Below are 16,037 nucleotides of genomic sequence, written 5' to 3'. Positions count from 1 at the left end.
CAAGGGGGCACCAAGAGTTCCCTGGCCGCCAAGGAGGAGGCCGAGATTCTGGTTTGGGTGGAAGCAGTCCATATTCTGGGTGTGGAAAATTGGCAAGTGGGTTACCTGAGTCGTCAGGTGTTGGATCAAGGGGAATGGTCCCTTCATCCGAAAGTGTTTCACCAACTGTGTGCCCGGTGGGGGGACTCCGGAGCTGGATCTGTTTGCATCTCGCCTCAACAGGAAAGTTCAGCGGTTTATGGCCAGGTCTCGGGATCCTCTGGCCGACACCACAGACGCTCTGGTGGCTCCGTGGAGCCAATATCGCCTGATTTATGCCTTCCCTCCGCTCGTACTCCTGCCGAGGTTTTTTCGCAGGGTGGCGGTGGAAGGCATTCCGGTCGTTCTGGTGGCACCAGACTGGCATCGACGGTCCTGGTACGCAGAACTGGTAAAAATGGTCGTGGATCCTCCTTGGCGACTTCCTCTATGGGAAGATCTGCTGTCTCAAGGACCAATCATCCATCCTGCTTTACAGTCGCTGGCTTTAACGGCTTGGCTGTTGAAAGCAAGGTGTATCAGATTCGGTGATTCCTACCCTTTTAAAGGCCAGGAAGTCGACTTCTAGGAAGATCTATCATTGTACGTGGAAATCGTACATTTCATGGTGTGAATCGCTGCAGCTGCACCCTCGCTTGTTTTCTGTAGCTAGGGTTTTGGCCTTTTTACAGAAGGGGGTTGAGCAGCACTTGGCGTTGGGGACTATTAAGGGCCAGGTGTCTGCCTTGGCCATTTATTTCCAACGTCCATTGGCTACTAATATCTTGTTTCACACTTTTATTCAATGGGTGCGTCATCTGGCTCCTCCGCAGAGATCCCCGTTACCTCCGTGGGATCTCAATCTGGTGTTGTCTGTTCTTCAAAAGCCTCCTTTTGAGAATATTAGGGAGATTTCCTGCTTTCCTTGTCGCAGAAGGTCGCCTTCTTAGTGGCTATTACTTCTGCTCGCAGAGTATCTGAGTTGGAGGCGCTGTCCTGTCTTTCGCCTTATTTGGTCCACAGGGATAAAGTGGTCCTCCGACCTTATCGTCTTTTCTCCCTAAGTTGGTGTCGGATTTTCACCTTAATAAAGACATTGTGTTGCCTTCCTTATGTCCTAAGCCTATGCATCCCAAGGAAATTGCCTTGCACTCCTTGGATGTGGTTCGGCGATAAGAGTTTATCTGACGGTTACTTAGAAAATCGGACTCTCTCTTTGTCCTTTCGGATGGTTCTTGCAAAGGTTTGGCTGCATCTGCTGCGACCATTTCGAGATGGATCAGGCAGACGGTTGTTCAAGCCTATTCCATCAAGGGTCAGGTTCCTCCTTTCCCTGTGAAGGCGCATTCTACTAGAGCGCTGAGTGCCTCTTGGGCTTTTCTCCATCAGGCCTCTGTTCTACAAGTTTGTAAGGCAGCAACTTGGTCGTCTGCATACTTCCACTAAATTTTACAAGGTAGAATTGATGGCATCTTCGGATGCCTGTTATGGCCGCAAGGTTTTGCAGGCTGCTGTTTTGTAAGGGGTACGTTCTGTTCACTTAGGGGACTTTTACCTGGGTGAGCTCCTGTTGTTTGGTTGAGCTTCATGTTACCCAGTTGGCTAAGTTTAGCCTTTGGAATTTGCGTTACTTTCTGGTTGCGTTCTCCTACACTGCCTACACTGCTTTGGGACGTCCCATTCAGCTGATGAAGATGAGGCTGCTTCTGTCGATGGACGATAGAGAAAATACGATTTTTGTAAGATCTTACCGTAAAATCTTTTTCTCTGAAGTCCATCAACAGACGCAGCACCGCCCCTCTAATTTGGGGATGGTTTTTTTCCTCACTGCTTGCAACTAAACTGATTTGCTGAGCCTAGTGTGGTTGGGTTATGCCTGCGGGGACAGCCCTGTGGGCGTGTACATGTAAAAAATTTTACTGCCTAGGCTACTCCTGCAGGGGGCAGCATAACCCATTCAGCTGATGAAGATGAGGCTGCCTCTGTCGATGGACTTCAGATAAAAAAAATTTTACGGTAAGATCTTACAAAAATCTTATTTTTTCTATGCATGTGAGAAATCTCAGAAATAGCCTGGTTTTAAAGGAAGGTATGATTGTTTTGTACAGGTTTTCTTTATTATTGTTAGGACTAAATAAATTAAAATGTTTAGAAAAAATTTTAGTGTGGTACATATAAAATATTTGATATTAATATTGTGCAGTCCTTTGTCCAGCCAGCATGTGGAGCTCTATTCTCCTTTTCACATATAAAGCTTTGCATCCCTCTCCGCTACGCTGAAAGAAGGCCATCGTTTATACAGCAGTGGCTCCTCTCTTCTCAAATGGCCTACCCAAATTTCCCAAACCACCACCTTCTCTCATCCTGTGGTGTTTTAGGCAGAATATTGTAGCCCAGCTAACTTTAGGAATGCCTTATTTACACTAAGAAATCTGCAATTAAAGGACTTTTCTAACTGTATATAAATGCAATTAATTATTTTTAATGGTATAATTCATTAGATGCGTAGATTTTAGATGCGTTCATTTGCATTCAAATTACTGTAGCTGTTTTCAGAAAAAAATATAATTTCAAGTGCAGATTAGATGCTCCGAATGCATCTAAATGCAAGTATATGTAAATGCAGGAGAACTTGATCTGGGAAGAATAAAGTTTTTCATATTTTGTTCCTCCTGCATTAAAATAAACCAAACAGGTGCAGCCATAAGGATGATGCAGCCTACATTTTTTATCTTACTTTTTGGATCCTGGAAGTATTTAGGCAGGTGAGGAGTAGTCAGTCATCCATTGGACTCAGTGATGCATGGTCTGAAAGTCTTTAGTCAACTTACCATTTGTCGCCAAGCCTCCAAAGTGCCAATATACAAACTGACATATCTCTATCGGATAGCCTTTTCCCAGCCACAGTATGTGTTTAGTGGGAAGTTAATTTATTCACGAGAGCTGTTGAGCTGCCGCATTTGGCCACTAGATGGCACTAAATATCCTGGGAAATTCCTGTGATACTTCACACCATATACTAGCCAAATGCAAGTTTTTCCAAAATATTTGACCACCATATAAAATAGCCGAATAACATTTGTGACCCCTTTGCTTTTAATAAAGGCTTTAGAAATTATTTAAGACTAACATCTTAATGGAGTCTGGCATCCGTTGCTGATCATTTTTCAACGCTCCCTTTTTCCTAAAACTAAGGGAGTAAAGCAACCCACACCACATCAATTTGTGGGTGTGGCCAATTTGTGCTAACAGTGGGAGGGGCTAAAAGGGCCATGGTTAAATAAACCTGACCCTACCCGCTGTATACAAAACCCCTTCCTAGCTAAACCCTGCAGGACAGACTCCCTTTGCAGCCTAACCCCTCAGTAAAAACTCTCCTAGTACAGCCTCCCAGCCTAACCCACTAGTACAGAGCCCCTCAGTACAGAATCCGAGTGCAAACTCCCCCTTCAGTACAGACACCCTCAGTATAGACCCCTGGAGCACTGGTACCCATTACAGTCTGCATCTAAGTACGCCACTGACTATAGATGCCCTTTAATGAGTGGTCTACAAATATATGGAAACATTGTTGTCATGTGCATGTTTGTCTTTCGAAAACCTTCACAGGTATGCAGAGCAGTGGCATACAGTAGGTGAAAATGTCATATGTAGCTATGTACAGTCACAAATGCTTGTATTTTTCTACATAATAGAGAGAGTTCTTCCCTTAGTGTTTGCAGTTTATTCTTGTAAGCTGCATGCACAAGTCATTTCTCACCTAAAAAGTCAAGTAATTGTAAGTATTTTGTAATTTGCAGGGGATTGACTGATGAGTCAGAAATTCTAAAGTTTCTGCAACATGGGACCTTGGTGGGGTTACTGCCTGTGCCTCATCCCATCCTGATCCGCAAATACCAGGCCAATGCTGGCACAGCTATGTGGTTCCGTACATATATGTGGGGGGTCATCTACCTTAGGTGAGTATGTATGATAATTAGACTGCAGCTTGCCGGAGAAGGAAGGGGAATTTTAGCTTTGAACATTGTAATAATGTGTTTGTTACCCCAACATATTCCTAAAATGTGCCTCCTGTACCAAAGTATCCTGTTCTCTTTATATTGCTTGCTTTGTGTAAAATCCCAGGTGTTCCTACCAGCACCCCTGCTTTCCGATTTAAAAACTGCCCACACTAAGCAGGAGAACACACCATGGTCCCTTCTCCAGTTCTGCTGGAAACGCTGCCTGCTTTATTATTTTTTTTATATCTACACACAAATGTTTTGCCTTTCATTTTTATTTTAAACTGAATGGGTTGTTTTACAAGGTGATCATATACAATCTCTTTAAGTGCAATAGCAACTGAAACCACTCTTACATTATTTTTCCTGTGTTATTATGGCTATAATACTCATAGACGAGCAGTTTAATTTGACTGTGGTGGTGGGGTTGTCATTTATTAAACAAAAGAATCAAAAATGGAAAGTTCTCCCCATTGCAAGCAGCCACATTCCAAATATAAAGCGTAATTTGAGAATGCAAATTTTCATTTAGTTGGTACTGCGTAGAGAATCAGTTTTTCTTTTCCTGTGGGTGGTGTTTTTTACTAAATGAACCCAATTTGTTTGTTCAAAGTTAACGTGTTTTAACCACTTGACTACCAGGCTGTAATACCCCTTTATTACCAGGCCGTTTTTCAGTTTCCAGCACTGTGATAGCTTGACAATTATTCTGTCAATGCGACACTGCAGCCAAATGAATCTACATTTTGTTTTTGTTTTTTAAAAAGATAGAGCTTTATTTAGTGCTATTTAGTAACCATTGAGTTTTTTTATTCATTAAGAAGAGTATGAGCGCCCCCAACCCACACACACTGTTTACATCTGTGATCACTCTAGTCGCGATCTCTCTCATCTCGCTATGACCAGTCACCGCGATCACAATGTATAGAGCCATTGGGATTGGCTTTATACACAGTACCTGTAAACACAGCCACCCGAGACTGGCTCTGTTCATTGCCATTAATAAGTGAAATTGCTGCCCAAAATTATCCAGGGCATCGACTATGAGGAAAGACTACAAGCATTAAACTTATTCTCTCTGGAGAAGAGACGCTTGAAGGGGGATATGATATCAATGTACAAATACTGTACTGGTGAAGACCCTAGCATAAGGAACAAACTTTTTAGAGAAAGGGAATACAATAAGACACGTGGCCACTCACTAAAACTATAGGAAAAACGGTTTAACCTTAAAATACGTAAGGGGTTCTTCACTGTCAGAGCAGTAAGGATGTGGAATTCGCTTCCACAAGCAGTCGTATCAGCAGGGAGCATCGATAGTTTCAAAAAACTATTAGATGGGCACCTTAAAGACCACAACATAGAGGGGTATACAATGTACTAACACACACATCATAGGTTGAACTGGATGGACTGATGTCTTTTTTCAACCTCACAAACTATGTAACTATGTGACACTAGATAAATTACGACCTACCATGGTACAAACGTGGTTAAAGAAACATTATGGTTTACAATTTTAAAAATGTTGTTTAAGCTTTAAATATTGTTACAAAATGTTTGTAACCAATATACTCTTATTAGAGTTTTTTTTAAATTACAAATTACTTGAAAAGTCTATTGGTCGTTCGCCCGAGAAACACCAGCATTGCCTAAAGGCTTTTTGGCAGCCTGTGTAAATTCACAAGTTAACACATTGCTATGCTATGTGCCATTGCTTCTTTCCATGAGAAAGCACACAGCTGGGAACTCTGATATAGAGACCTGCTACTTTCATATTTATTAGACTAAAAACACATTTATTTCACTTCCATTGAGAGACACAGGAATTTGGATACACTTGGGTTATACTGCCACCTACTGGAGGATTGGATACTGGCAAGCAGAAAAATGTAAGCAAGACAGAGGAAAACCCCTCCTGTAGTAGTGTTCTACGTGGATGAACGTCTTTTTCTCAAAGTCGTCTTCCAGGACAGCCCATGAGACATTAGGCTCCTCCCCCAGGGACAGGAAACACATTCCAAAATTAAAATAAAAGGCGGTCCCTTAGTCCTCACCTTCAGTATTTTTGTTTCCTCCGGACAGGGGGTAACATGTTCCTGGAACTGAAGCTCCCGGTCTCCTGGACTGTCCATGGAAAGACTTGGAAAGATGCATCTCCTCGGCCCATAGCGGTACCCCTTAGTGCCGCAATAGGGGCTGACCGCTGTCTCCTGTTCTCCTAGCCTCTCGGCAGGACTACGGATGCTGTCTGGTGGAGCGTTGGGGAGTTCACTCCGTTGGTCGGCCGGTTCCTTGGAGCAGCAGTGCTGTGTACCCGTGAACCGCTAACTTCGGAAGAAATTTTGAAGTTGGCGCCAAAGACGGAGGGGGCGGAACTCAGCGTATCCACTCTGGCCTCACGGGAAGTGACAGTGTCACTTCCGGCGCAGTGACGGCATCCGCGGGCGCCGGAAACCCTCGTTCCAGTTTCCGAAGGCGCGAACAGAGAGTTCAAATGGGCGACCGATGTTAGGGGAAACAGCAGTTGCTGGGACCACCATACAGAGCGATGGACACCACGGCAGCAACCGCACAGGCGGCGGAAGTCGGCTCTGGCATCGGCACCTCTCAGGTAAGCAAGGGGGAACGACACCCTATTTGCAGGTACCTGTTAGGAACTCCGTTCCCCTTCCCCCCTCTCTTTTCTATCGTTAGGGGCAGGGGTTAAGCAGCACCGCTCCCTCTTTTCTATCCACAAGGTGGAGGGGGAAAAATGGGAGGTGGGAGGAGGACAAGTATCTCTAATTAAATTCCCTTGTCTTTTATCTTCCAGGCCAAGGCTCAGGACAATAACCCACCTCAGCCCCCCAAAAAGAAATGTGCTGTATGCGGAGAAAAATTGAGTTCCTCTTGGAACAAAGCAGTGTGCCGGGCATGCATAGCTAAACTGGTCAGAGACGATTCTGCAGTCTCTACCCAGAAAATGCTGTCCTCAGTGAGAGATGAGCTAAAAAGTACATTTAGTTCATTCAGGACTCTCATTGAAAAGATGCAGGCACCAGCCCAGCCTTCCACCCCAGCTCAGGCTCCACCATCCCTAATTGACCCATTGGTTTTGGAGGAGGAAGTTTCTTCTTCCCACTCTTCTGCAGAGGGATCAGGATCAGGAGAGGAACCAAAAAGCAATGTTTCCCATGATAGCTCCAACTTTAAACTGAGCCTGGAGGATGTAGATGATCTACTCAAAGCGGTTTATACCACTCTAGAGATTGAGGAGGAAGAAGTGCATCTCTCTAAGCATGACTTAATGTACGCTAGTCATAAAAAGCATGCTAGAGTGTCAGGGATACCACATGCAGGCATCCAGCAAGGGTGATCAGATCAGTTGGCTGCACCAAGGAATCAGGACCCAGATGGATAAAGATGTAAATAAGTTTATTAAGCAAAATGACACACTCCAATACCAACACCAGTGACCATAAACAAGTAAACAAAATATAAATGATAACAGTACAAAACCCCAATAGAACCTAACAAACTATATACAAAGGGATGGAGCAAACAATAGCAGGACAGGACAGGGACAGGAGACAAGGAAAGCAGGGAGCCAGGTACAGGAAGCAGGATGCAGGGAACAGGACTCAGGATACAGGTTTCAGGATACAGGTTTCAGGATACAGGTTTCAGGATACAGGTTTCAGGATACAGGTTCAGACAGGGACACGGCTAGCAGAGAAAATACTGAAGCACTGAGCCTCAGTGAAGGGCGGGCTTATATTCCCTCAGCAGTCCTCCTCAGGTGCAGCTTAATTAAAAGAACAGTCCAGCTGCTGGGAGACACCCGCTGGTGGGCCCTGGAACTGCGCCCCTCAGTTCCAGGAACAACAGTGCCACCAGCAGGTGACCCATGTAACGACACAGATCCTGACAGTTCCCCCCCTTTAAGGAGCGGCCTCCGGACGCTCCATTGTGCTTCCACCCCAAAAGTCCAAAAAGGTCTCCCCTCCATGTCTGCGGGTCTTCTAGCACTCTCTAGGCCAAAGTCCTTTAACTTGCCGGAAGGCGTGCCACCAGAGTCCAGCAATTGATCATGCGCCCCACCACCAGGGTCTGGAAGCCGTCTTGGCACCCCACAGGTCAAGTTCCTGAAGAGGCGTAACATTAGGGATACACCTGCCCTCATTGCAACACATGTCCCAACACTGGGACTGAAGGCAAGCTGGACATCAAGCAGGGGAGCGCTAGCGGCATGCAGGATATCCGGCAGTGGCACACCAGGCTGGGCAACAGACAGTGGCACATCAAACAGGGCGGCAGACCGTGGCTCAGCAGGCACTGGATCAGCAAACACTGGGTCAGCAGGCACCGGAACAGCAAGCACTGGGTCAGCGGGCACTGGAACAGCAAGCACTGGGTCAGCAGGCAAAGGATCAGCAGGCACAGGATCAGCAGACACATGATCAGCAGGCACAGGATCAGCAGGCACAGGATCAGCAGGCACAGTAGCGGTCACCAGAACAGCGGGCACGGGATCAGCTGGCACCGGATCAGCGGGCTGAGTAAGAGACACCGGATCAGCAGGCACCGGAACAGCAGGCACTGGGTCAGCGGGCACTGGAACAGCAAGCACTGGGTCAGCAGACTGGGTAGTGGTCACCAGAACAGCGGGCACCAGAACAGCGGGCACTGGATCAGCAGGCTCAGTAGGAGGCACCGGATCAGCGGGCACTGGACCAGCAGGCATTAGAACAGCAGGCACTGGATCAGCAGGAGGCACCGGATCAGTGGGCACTGGATCAGCAGGCTCAGTAGAAGGCACCAGATCAGCGGGCAATGAAACAGCAGGCACTGGATCAGCAGGCTCAGTAGGAGGCACCGGATCAGTGGGCACTGGAACAACAGGCATCAGAACAGCGGGCACTGGATCAGCAGGCTCAGTAGAAGGCACCGGATCAAAGGGCACTGGATCAGCAGGCTCAGTAGGAGGCACTGGATCAGAGGGCACCGGAATAGAAGGCACTGGATCAGCGGGCTCAGTAGGAGGCACCAGATCAGCGGGCACTGGAACAGCAGGCATCAGAACAGTGGGCACTGGATCAGCAGGCTCAGTAGGAGGCACCGGATCAGTGGGCACTGGATCAGCGGGCACTGGAACAACAGGCATCAGAACAGCGAGCACTGGATCAGCAGGCTCAGTAGGAGGCACCGGATCAGTGGGCACTGGATCAACAGGCTCATTAAGAGGCACCAGATCAGCGGGCACTGGATCAGCAGGCATCAGAACAGCAGGCACTGGATCAGCAGGCTCAGTCGGAGGCACCAGACAAGCGGGCACTGTAACAGCAGGCATCAGAACAGTGGGCACTGGATCAGCAGGCTCAGTAGGAGGCACCGGATCAGTGGGCACTGGAACAACAGGCGTCAGAACAGCGGGCACTGGATCAGCAGGCTCAGTAGAAGGTACCGGATCAGTGGGCACTGGGTCAGCAGGCTCAGTAGGAGGCACTGGATCAGCTGGCACCGGAACAGCAGGCACTGGATCAGCGGGCTCAGTAGGAGGCACCAGATCAGCGGGCACTGGAACAGCAGGCATCAGAACAGTGGGCACTGGATCAGCAGGCTCAGTAGGAGGCACCGGATCAGTGGGCACTGGATCAGCAGGCACTGGAACAACAGGCATCAGAACAGCGGGCACTGGACCAGCAGGCTCAGTAGGAGGCACCGGATCAGTGGGCACTGGATCAACAGGCTCAGTAAGAGGCACCAGATCAGCGGGCACTGGATCAGCAGGCATCAGAACAGCAGGCACTGGATCAACAGGCTCAGTAAGAGGCACCAGATCAGCGGGCACTGGATCAGAAGGCATCAGAACAGCAGGCACTGGATCAGCAGGCTCAGTAGGAGGCACCAGATCAGCGGGCACTGTAACAGCAGGCATCAGAACAGTGGGCACTGGATCAGCAGGCTCAGTAGGAGGCACCAGATCAGTGGGCACTGGATCAGCGGGCACTGGAACAACAGGCATCAGAACAGCGGGCACTGGATCAGCAGGCTCAGTAGAAGGCAACGGATCAGTGGGCACTGGATCAGCAGGCTCAGTAGGAGGCACCGGATCAGCGGGCACCGGAACAGCAGGTACTGGATCAGCGAGCTCAGTAGGAGGCACCAGATCAGCGGGCACTGGAACAGCAGGCATCAGAACAGTGGGCACTGGATCAGCAGGCTCAGTAGGAGGCACCGGATCAGTGGGCACTGGATCAGCAGGCACTGGAACAACAGGCATCAGAACAGCGGGCACTGGATCAGCAGGCTCAGTAGGAGGCACCGGATCAGTGGGCACTGGATCAACAGGCTCAGTAGGAGGCACCAGATCAGCGGGCACTGGATCAGCAGGCTGGGTAACAGGTATAATTGTATGTGTTGGGAAAAATCTCCTTTTCTTTTTAGGTTTAGATACAGAAATCTTGCTAGTGGTTGCAGGGCTATGAATAGATTGTGAAGTAGATGGAAGCGAAATGGCAGTATTGGGAGATGGTGGAAAAGGAGAGACAGTTACAGAGGAGAATTTCTGAGAGGTTGCTAGGGGCAACAGAGTAGTAGAGGAAGTTTTCACAGAGTTAAATGCAGGAAAAGTGCAACTCGTTAAGCCAGGATATGAACAAGCAGTGGAAAGCAAACCATACCTAACTGCAGCTGTGGTTGCTACGGGTAACGGAGAGGAGAAACTTTGAGAAAACTGGTGTCCAGAGGCAGAAGTGGATTGGTGTGAGTTAGCTGATGCTAAATTGGAAAGATCTGACCAGGTTTGCAGTAAGGCCTGAACAAAACTCAATTTACAACCCCCTTGTCTGATTAGAGAATATACAGCATTCATGCAATCCAACAGGGCCTCTGGAGAATACACTGAATAATGTTCAATAAAATAGGGTTTATCATCTTCCAAGAGCCACACAAGAGATACCACCTGAGAGACACTAAAAGGAGGAGAATAATCATCACCACCCTTAGGGGTATTAGATAAAGCCAACTCTGCACAGAGCTGAATAAGTGGCTGAATCTCTTTGAACAAAACTCTGCCTTTGTCAACAAACGAGTGGGCCAGACGGATGCATTCCAACAACTGCTCGCTAGTGTAAGTTTTCAAAATTTGGCGACAATATTCCCTGTCTTCTGTTACAAGCAAAGAAAAATAAAAGACCTCCTCTGACTGCATCTTGCAACAACCAGAAAATTCCTAATTCCCAGGTGCAACCGATCTGATCGTTAGTGGCTTCAGTATTCTGTCAGGGATACCACATGCAGGCATCCAGCAAGGGTGATCAGATCAGTTGGCTGCACCAAGGAATCAGGACCCAGATGGATAAAGATGTAAATAAGTTTATTAAGCAAAATGACACACTCCAATACCAACACCAGTGACCATAAACAAGTAAACAAAATATAAATGATAACAGTACAAAACCCCAATAGAACCTAACAAACTATATACAAAGGGATGGAGCAAACAATAGCAGGACAGGACAGGGACAGGAGACAAGGAAAGCAGGGAGCCAGGTACAGGAAGCAGGATGCAGGGAACAGGACTCAGGATACAGGTTTCAGGATACAGGTTTCAGGATACAGGTTTCAGGATACAGGTTTCAGGATACAGGTTCAGACAGGGACACGGCTAGCAGAGAAAATACTGAAGCACTGAGCCTCAGTGAAGGGCGGGCTTATATTCCCTCAGCAGTCCTCCTCAGGTGCAGCTTAATTAAAAGAACAGTCCAGCTGCTGGGAGACACCCGCTGGTGGGCCCTGGAACTGCGCCCCTCAGTTCCAGGAACAACAGTGCCACCAGCAGGTGACCCATGTAACGACACAGATCCTGACATAGAGTGTTCCCTGTGCATAGCTCACTATTGGATGTGATTAAACAGGAATGGAATTCTCCTGATAAAAAGCCTTTTTTTCCAAGAAACTTAAAAAGAAGGTATCCATTTGACGAAAGTGTGGAACAGCCCTGGAACAAAATCCCTAAGCTGGATGCCTCTCTTGCCAGAATCTCCAAAGGAACTGACTTGGCATTTGAGGATTCAGGAGCACTAAAAGACCCTATGGATAAGAGAACAGATATCTCTTTACGTAGGGTCTGGGAAGCCTCCATTATGAGCTTAAAGCCAGCCCTGGCATCCACCTGCATAGCCAGACACCTGGAGCTGTGGCTATCTCAAATCCAAACACACTTGACTGCAGGAACATCGAGGGAACAGATTAATAAATCCTTTCCACTCTTATTCCAGGCAATAGGATTCCTGGCGGATTCTTCAGCTGAAGCTGTAAGAATGGCAGCAAGGACCTCAGCTTTAGCTAATACGGCCAGAAGAAGCCTATGGCTCAAGACATGGTCGGGAGATATTACTTCTAAATCTCGCCTTTGAGGTCTTCCCTTCACAGGCGACCACCTTTTTGGCCCAGGCCTAACAGAAGCCCTGGAGCGTACAGCGGATAAAAAGAAGGGATTCCCAGATAAGAAGAAATTCCCCTATGCTCAGAGGAATTTTCGTGGCAGGGGCAAACAGCAGAAGTCTTTTGAAACTCAGCAAAATTTCAAAAAACATTGGACGGGGCATAAAGGAAAGGGGAGGGGTAACATCCTGTTTAACCCTCCTAAACGCCCCAACCAGCCCCAATGACTCCCTTCTCAGAGTGGGAGGAAGATTAGGGGCCTTCCTCCCACTGTGGAAGAAGATTACTTCCAGCCCTTTTATTCTGGACCTAGTAGGCCAAGGACACAGGCTGGAGTTCTGTCTTCAACCTCCAGAAAGGATCCTGATCACAAATCTTCCCAGGGATCCAGTCAAGGCCTCCGCCTTGAGTCTTCAGTTAGGGGACCTATTAGATCAAAAAGTAATTATCCCAGTCCCCAGAGAAGAACAAGGAACAGGGTTTTATTCTCACATCTTTGTGATTCAAAAACCCTCAGGAAGTCATCGACTGATCCTGAACTTACGCAATCTGAACCTTTCAATAGCATACAAATGCTTTCGCATGGAATCAATATACTCCATAGGGAACCTACTATTCCCAGGGTGTTTCATGGCAACCCTAGATTTGAAAGATGCGTATTTTCACATCCCCATACACACATCCTATCAGAAATTCCTGAGGCTAGCAGTAAAGATAGGACCGGAAGTCAAGCACTTCCAGTTCAGGGCACTGCCCTTCGGGCTGTCCTCAGCCCCACGGATTTTTACCAAAGTCCTAGGGGAAGCACTAGCCCCTCTAAGGCTAAAAGCTATCATGATCACCCCCTACCTGGACGACATCTTGGTAGTGGCAGAATCATACCAGAAACTGGAAGCCGACCTCCTCATAGTTCAGGAATTCTTAACTTCCCTAGGCTGGATAATCAACAGACAAAAGTCTTGCCTGGTACCCTCACAAAGAGTGACCTACCTGGGTTACGAAATCTCCTCACGGGATCAGATGATCTTCCTCCCTCAGTGCAAGATGGAGAAAATGAACCTGATGGTTGCCTCTTTACAGACCAACTTATGGGTCTCTCTGAGGGATGTCACAAGAGTGATAGGCTTGATGACCTCCTGTTTCCCAGCAGTCCCCTGGGCAAGGTTCCAACAACGTCCACTCCAAAAATTCTTTCTACAGAATTGGGATGGGCAGTCAAGTTCCTTGCAACAAAAAGTAAGGATTCCCACCAAGATAAAAAGGACTCTTTGGTGGTGGAGATCCTCTCTTCACCTATCAAGAGGGCTAAACTGGACCATCCAGGTATCACAGAGGATTACCACGGATGCAAGCGCTTCCGGATGGGGAGCATATCTGCAGGACAGATGGGCGCAGGGTACATGGTCCCCAGCACAAAGGAAGTCTTCATCAAACCAAAAAGAACTTATGGCGGTCCAAAAGGCCTTGGAGTTTTTTCAGGTAGAGGTAGAAGGGAGCCATCTACAGATCAGGTCAGACAATATAGCAACGGTAGCGTACCTGAACAAGCAGGGAGGTACTCGAAGTCTGGGCCTACAAACCATTGCACAGAAAATCTTTGTCTGGGCCGAGCGGAACCTAACATCCATTTCGGCCATTCACCTAAAAGGGACGCAGAATTATCTGGCAGACCATCTCAGCCGCCACCAGATGAACCAGGACAATTGGTCCCTCAACCCAGAGGTGTTTCTCAAAATCACAACCTCATGGGGCCTACCGGTAGTGGATCTATTTGCCTCCCAGGCAAACAGGAAAACAGAAAAATTCTTTTCCATAACTCAAGGGGATCAGGCGTTAGGCATAGACGCTTTCGCCCACCCCTGGAAAGTCAGACTCTGTTACGCATTTCCTCCGATCAGATTGATCCCACAGGTTCTTCAGAAATTCATCCTAGAAGACACAGAGATGATACTGATAACCCCATACTGGCCCAAAAGGCCATGGTTTGCACGCCTTCAGGCGTTGGCAGCGCAACCTCCAATGACCTTACCTTGGAGACCAGATCTCTTAACACAAGGTCCGGTGGTCCATCCATTTCTCAGGACCCTAAACCTGACGGCCTGGTATCTGAGGAACAAATACTAGGCTCTCAGGGGTTCTCAGACAGAGTCATCAAAACATTGACCAGCTGTCGAAAGCTGGTCACTAGAAAAATGTATGCTAAAATCTGGAAGAAATTTCATTTTTGGATGTTGGAGAATCAGAGACATTCCCCAGATATACCAACTATCTTGGATTTTTTTCAGGAAGGCATAGACAAAGGTCTCTCCTTAGGGACTTTAAAGGTACAGGCTGCCGCCCTTAGTGTCTTTCTTCAGTTTTCCCTTAGAGAAGACCCAAATGTGAATGCCTTTTTCAGAGCAGTTGCCCGGACAAAGCCAACCGTGCTTAAAACGTGTCCAGCTTGGAATCTATCCCTGGTACTCCAGGCCTTGGTTACCAGTCCGTTTGAACCCTTGGTAGACCTATCAGTAAAAATGCTCACCCTAAAAACCTTATTTTTAGTAGCTATAACTTCAGCTAGAAGAGTTAGCGAATTACAGGCTCTCTCAATCAGAGAACCTTTTCTTATGATTTTTGATGACAGGATTGTGCTAAAAACAGATCCAGGATTTTTGCCAAAAAGGGTCTCTTCTTTTCATAGGACTCAGGACATAGTCCTTCCTTCCTTTTGCAATTTCCCAAACAACAATAAAGAGAAAGAATTTAGCTGTTTGGATGTCAGAAGATCCCTCTTGAGATACCTGGAGGTGACTAAAACCTTCAGGAAGACTGATACTTTGTTTTTACAATTTTCCGGCTCCCATAAAGGGGAAAAAGCTTCTAAGGCAACCTTAGCTAGATGGATCAAACAGGCTATCACAGAAGCCTATATAGTGAAAAAGGTGGCTCCACCTTTCATTACTGCACACTCTACTAGAGCATTGTCCACGTCTTGGGCTGAAAGGGCCGGTGCCTCACCAGACCAAATCTGTAAGGCAGCTACCTGGTCTAACTTTTCGACCTTTGTTAGACATTATCGCCTGGACCTCCTCTCTTCTCAGGAACAGGCGTTTGGTCGAAAGGTGCTCCAGGCAGTTGTCCCTCCCTAGACTGGTAAGTGCTTGCTCATCGTCTCATGGGCTGTCCTGGAAGACGACTTTGAGAAAAGCTGGGTTATACTTACTGATAACTCCTTTTCTAATAGTCTTCCAGGACAGCCGGATTCCCACCCGAACTATCTGGTATTATGTATAATGTATGATATGTGTCTATATATCTATGTATATGTTTTACAGGGTGTCCTGTGGTTCTCATGAAATACTGAAGGTGAGGACTAAGGGACCGCCTTTTATTTTAATTTTGGAATGTGTTTCCTGTCCCTGGGGGAGGAGCCTAATGTCTCATGGGCTGTCCTGGAAGACTATTAGAAAAGGAGTTATCAGTAAGTATAACCCAGCTTTTTTTTTTTTTCAGCTCTGCTAAGAAAGTCCAACCAGTCTTTGTTAGCCTTTTTTCTTTACTTTTATTTTGTTCTAGTAAGGCAGTCCTGATGCCTACCCATCCACC

At 47.2% G+C, this 16,037-nt stretch overlaps 1 protein-coding gene across 1 annotated transcript in view; it reads left to right on the top strand.

Annotated features, from left to right (window-relative positions):
• The window catches only part of HID1 (HID1 domain containing), a 283,981-nt gene that overhangs the window by 224,703 nt on the left and 43,241 nt on the right, over positions 1 to 16,037 (top strand). Inside the window, exon 18 of the mRNA XM_082271220.1 lies at positions 3,819 to 3,977. Coding sequence (XP_082127346.1) covers positions 3,819 to 3,977 — 159 coding nt within the window. The remainder of the gene's footprint in view (positions 1 to 3,818; positions 3,978 to 16,037) is intronic.

Source organism: Pelophylax lessonae, assembly GCF_965119305.1.
Source record: "Pelophylax lessonae genome assembly, chromosome: 11".
Lineage (NCBI taxonomy): Eukaryota > Metazoa > Chordata > Amphibia > Anura > Ranidae > Pelophylax > Pelophylax lessonae.
Note: the sequence above shows the minus strand (reverse complement) of the source record. Positions and strands in the feature narration are given on the sequence as shown.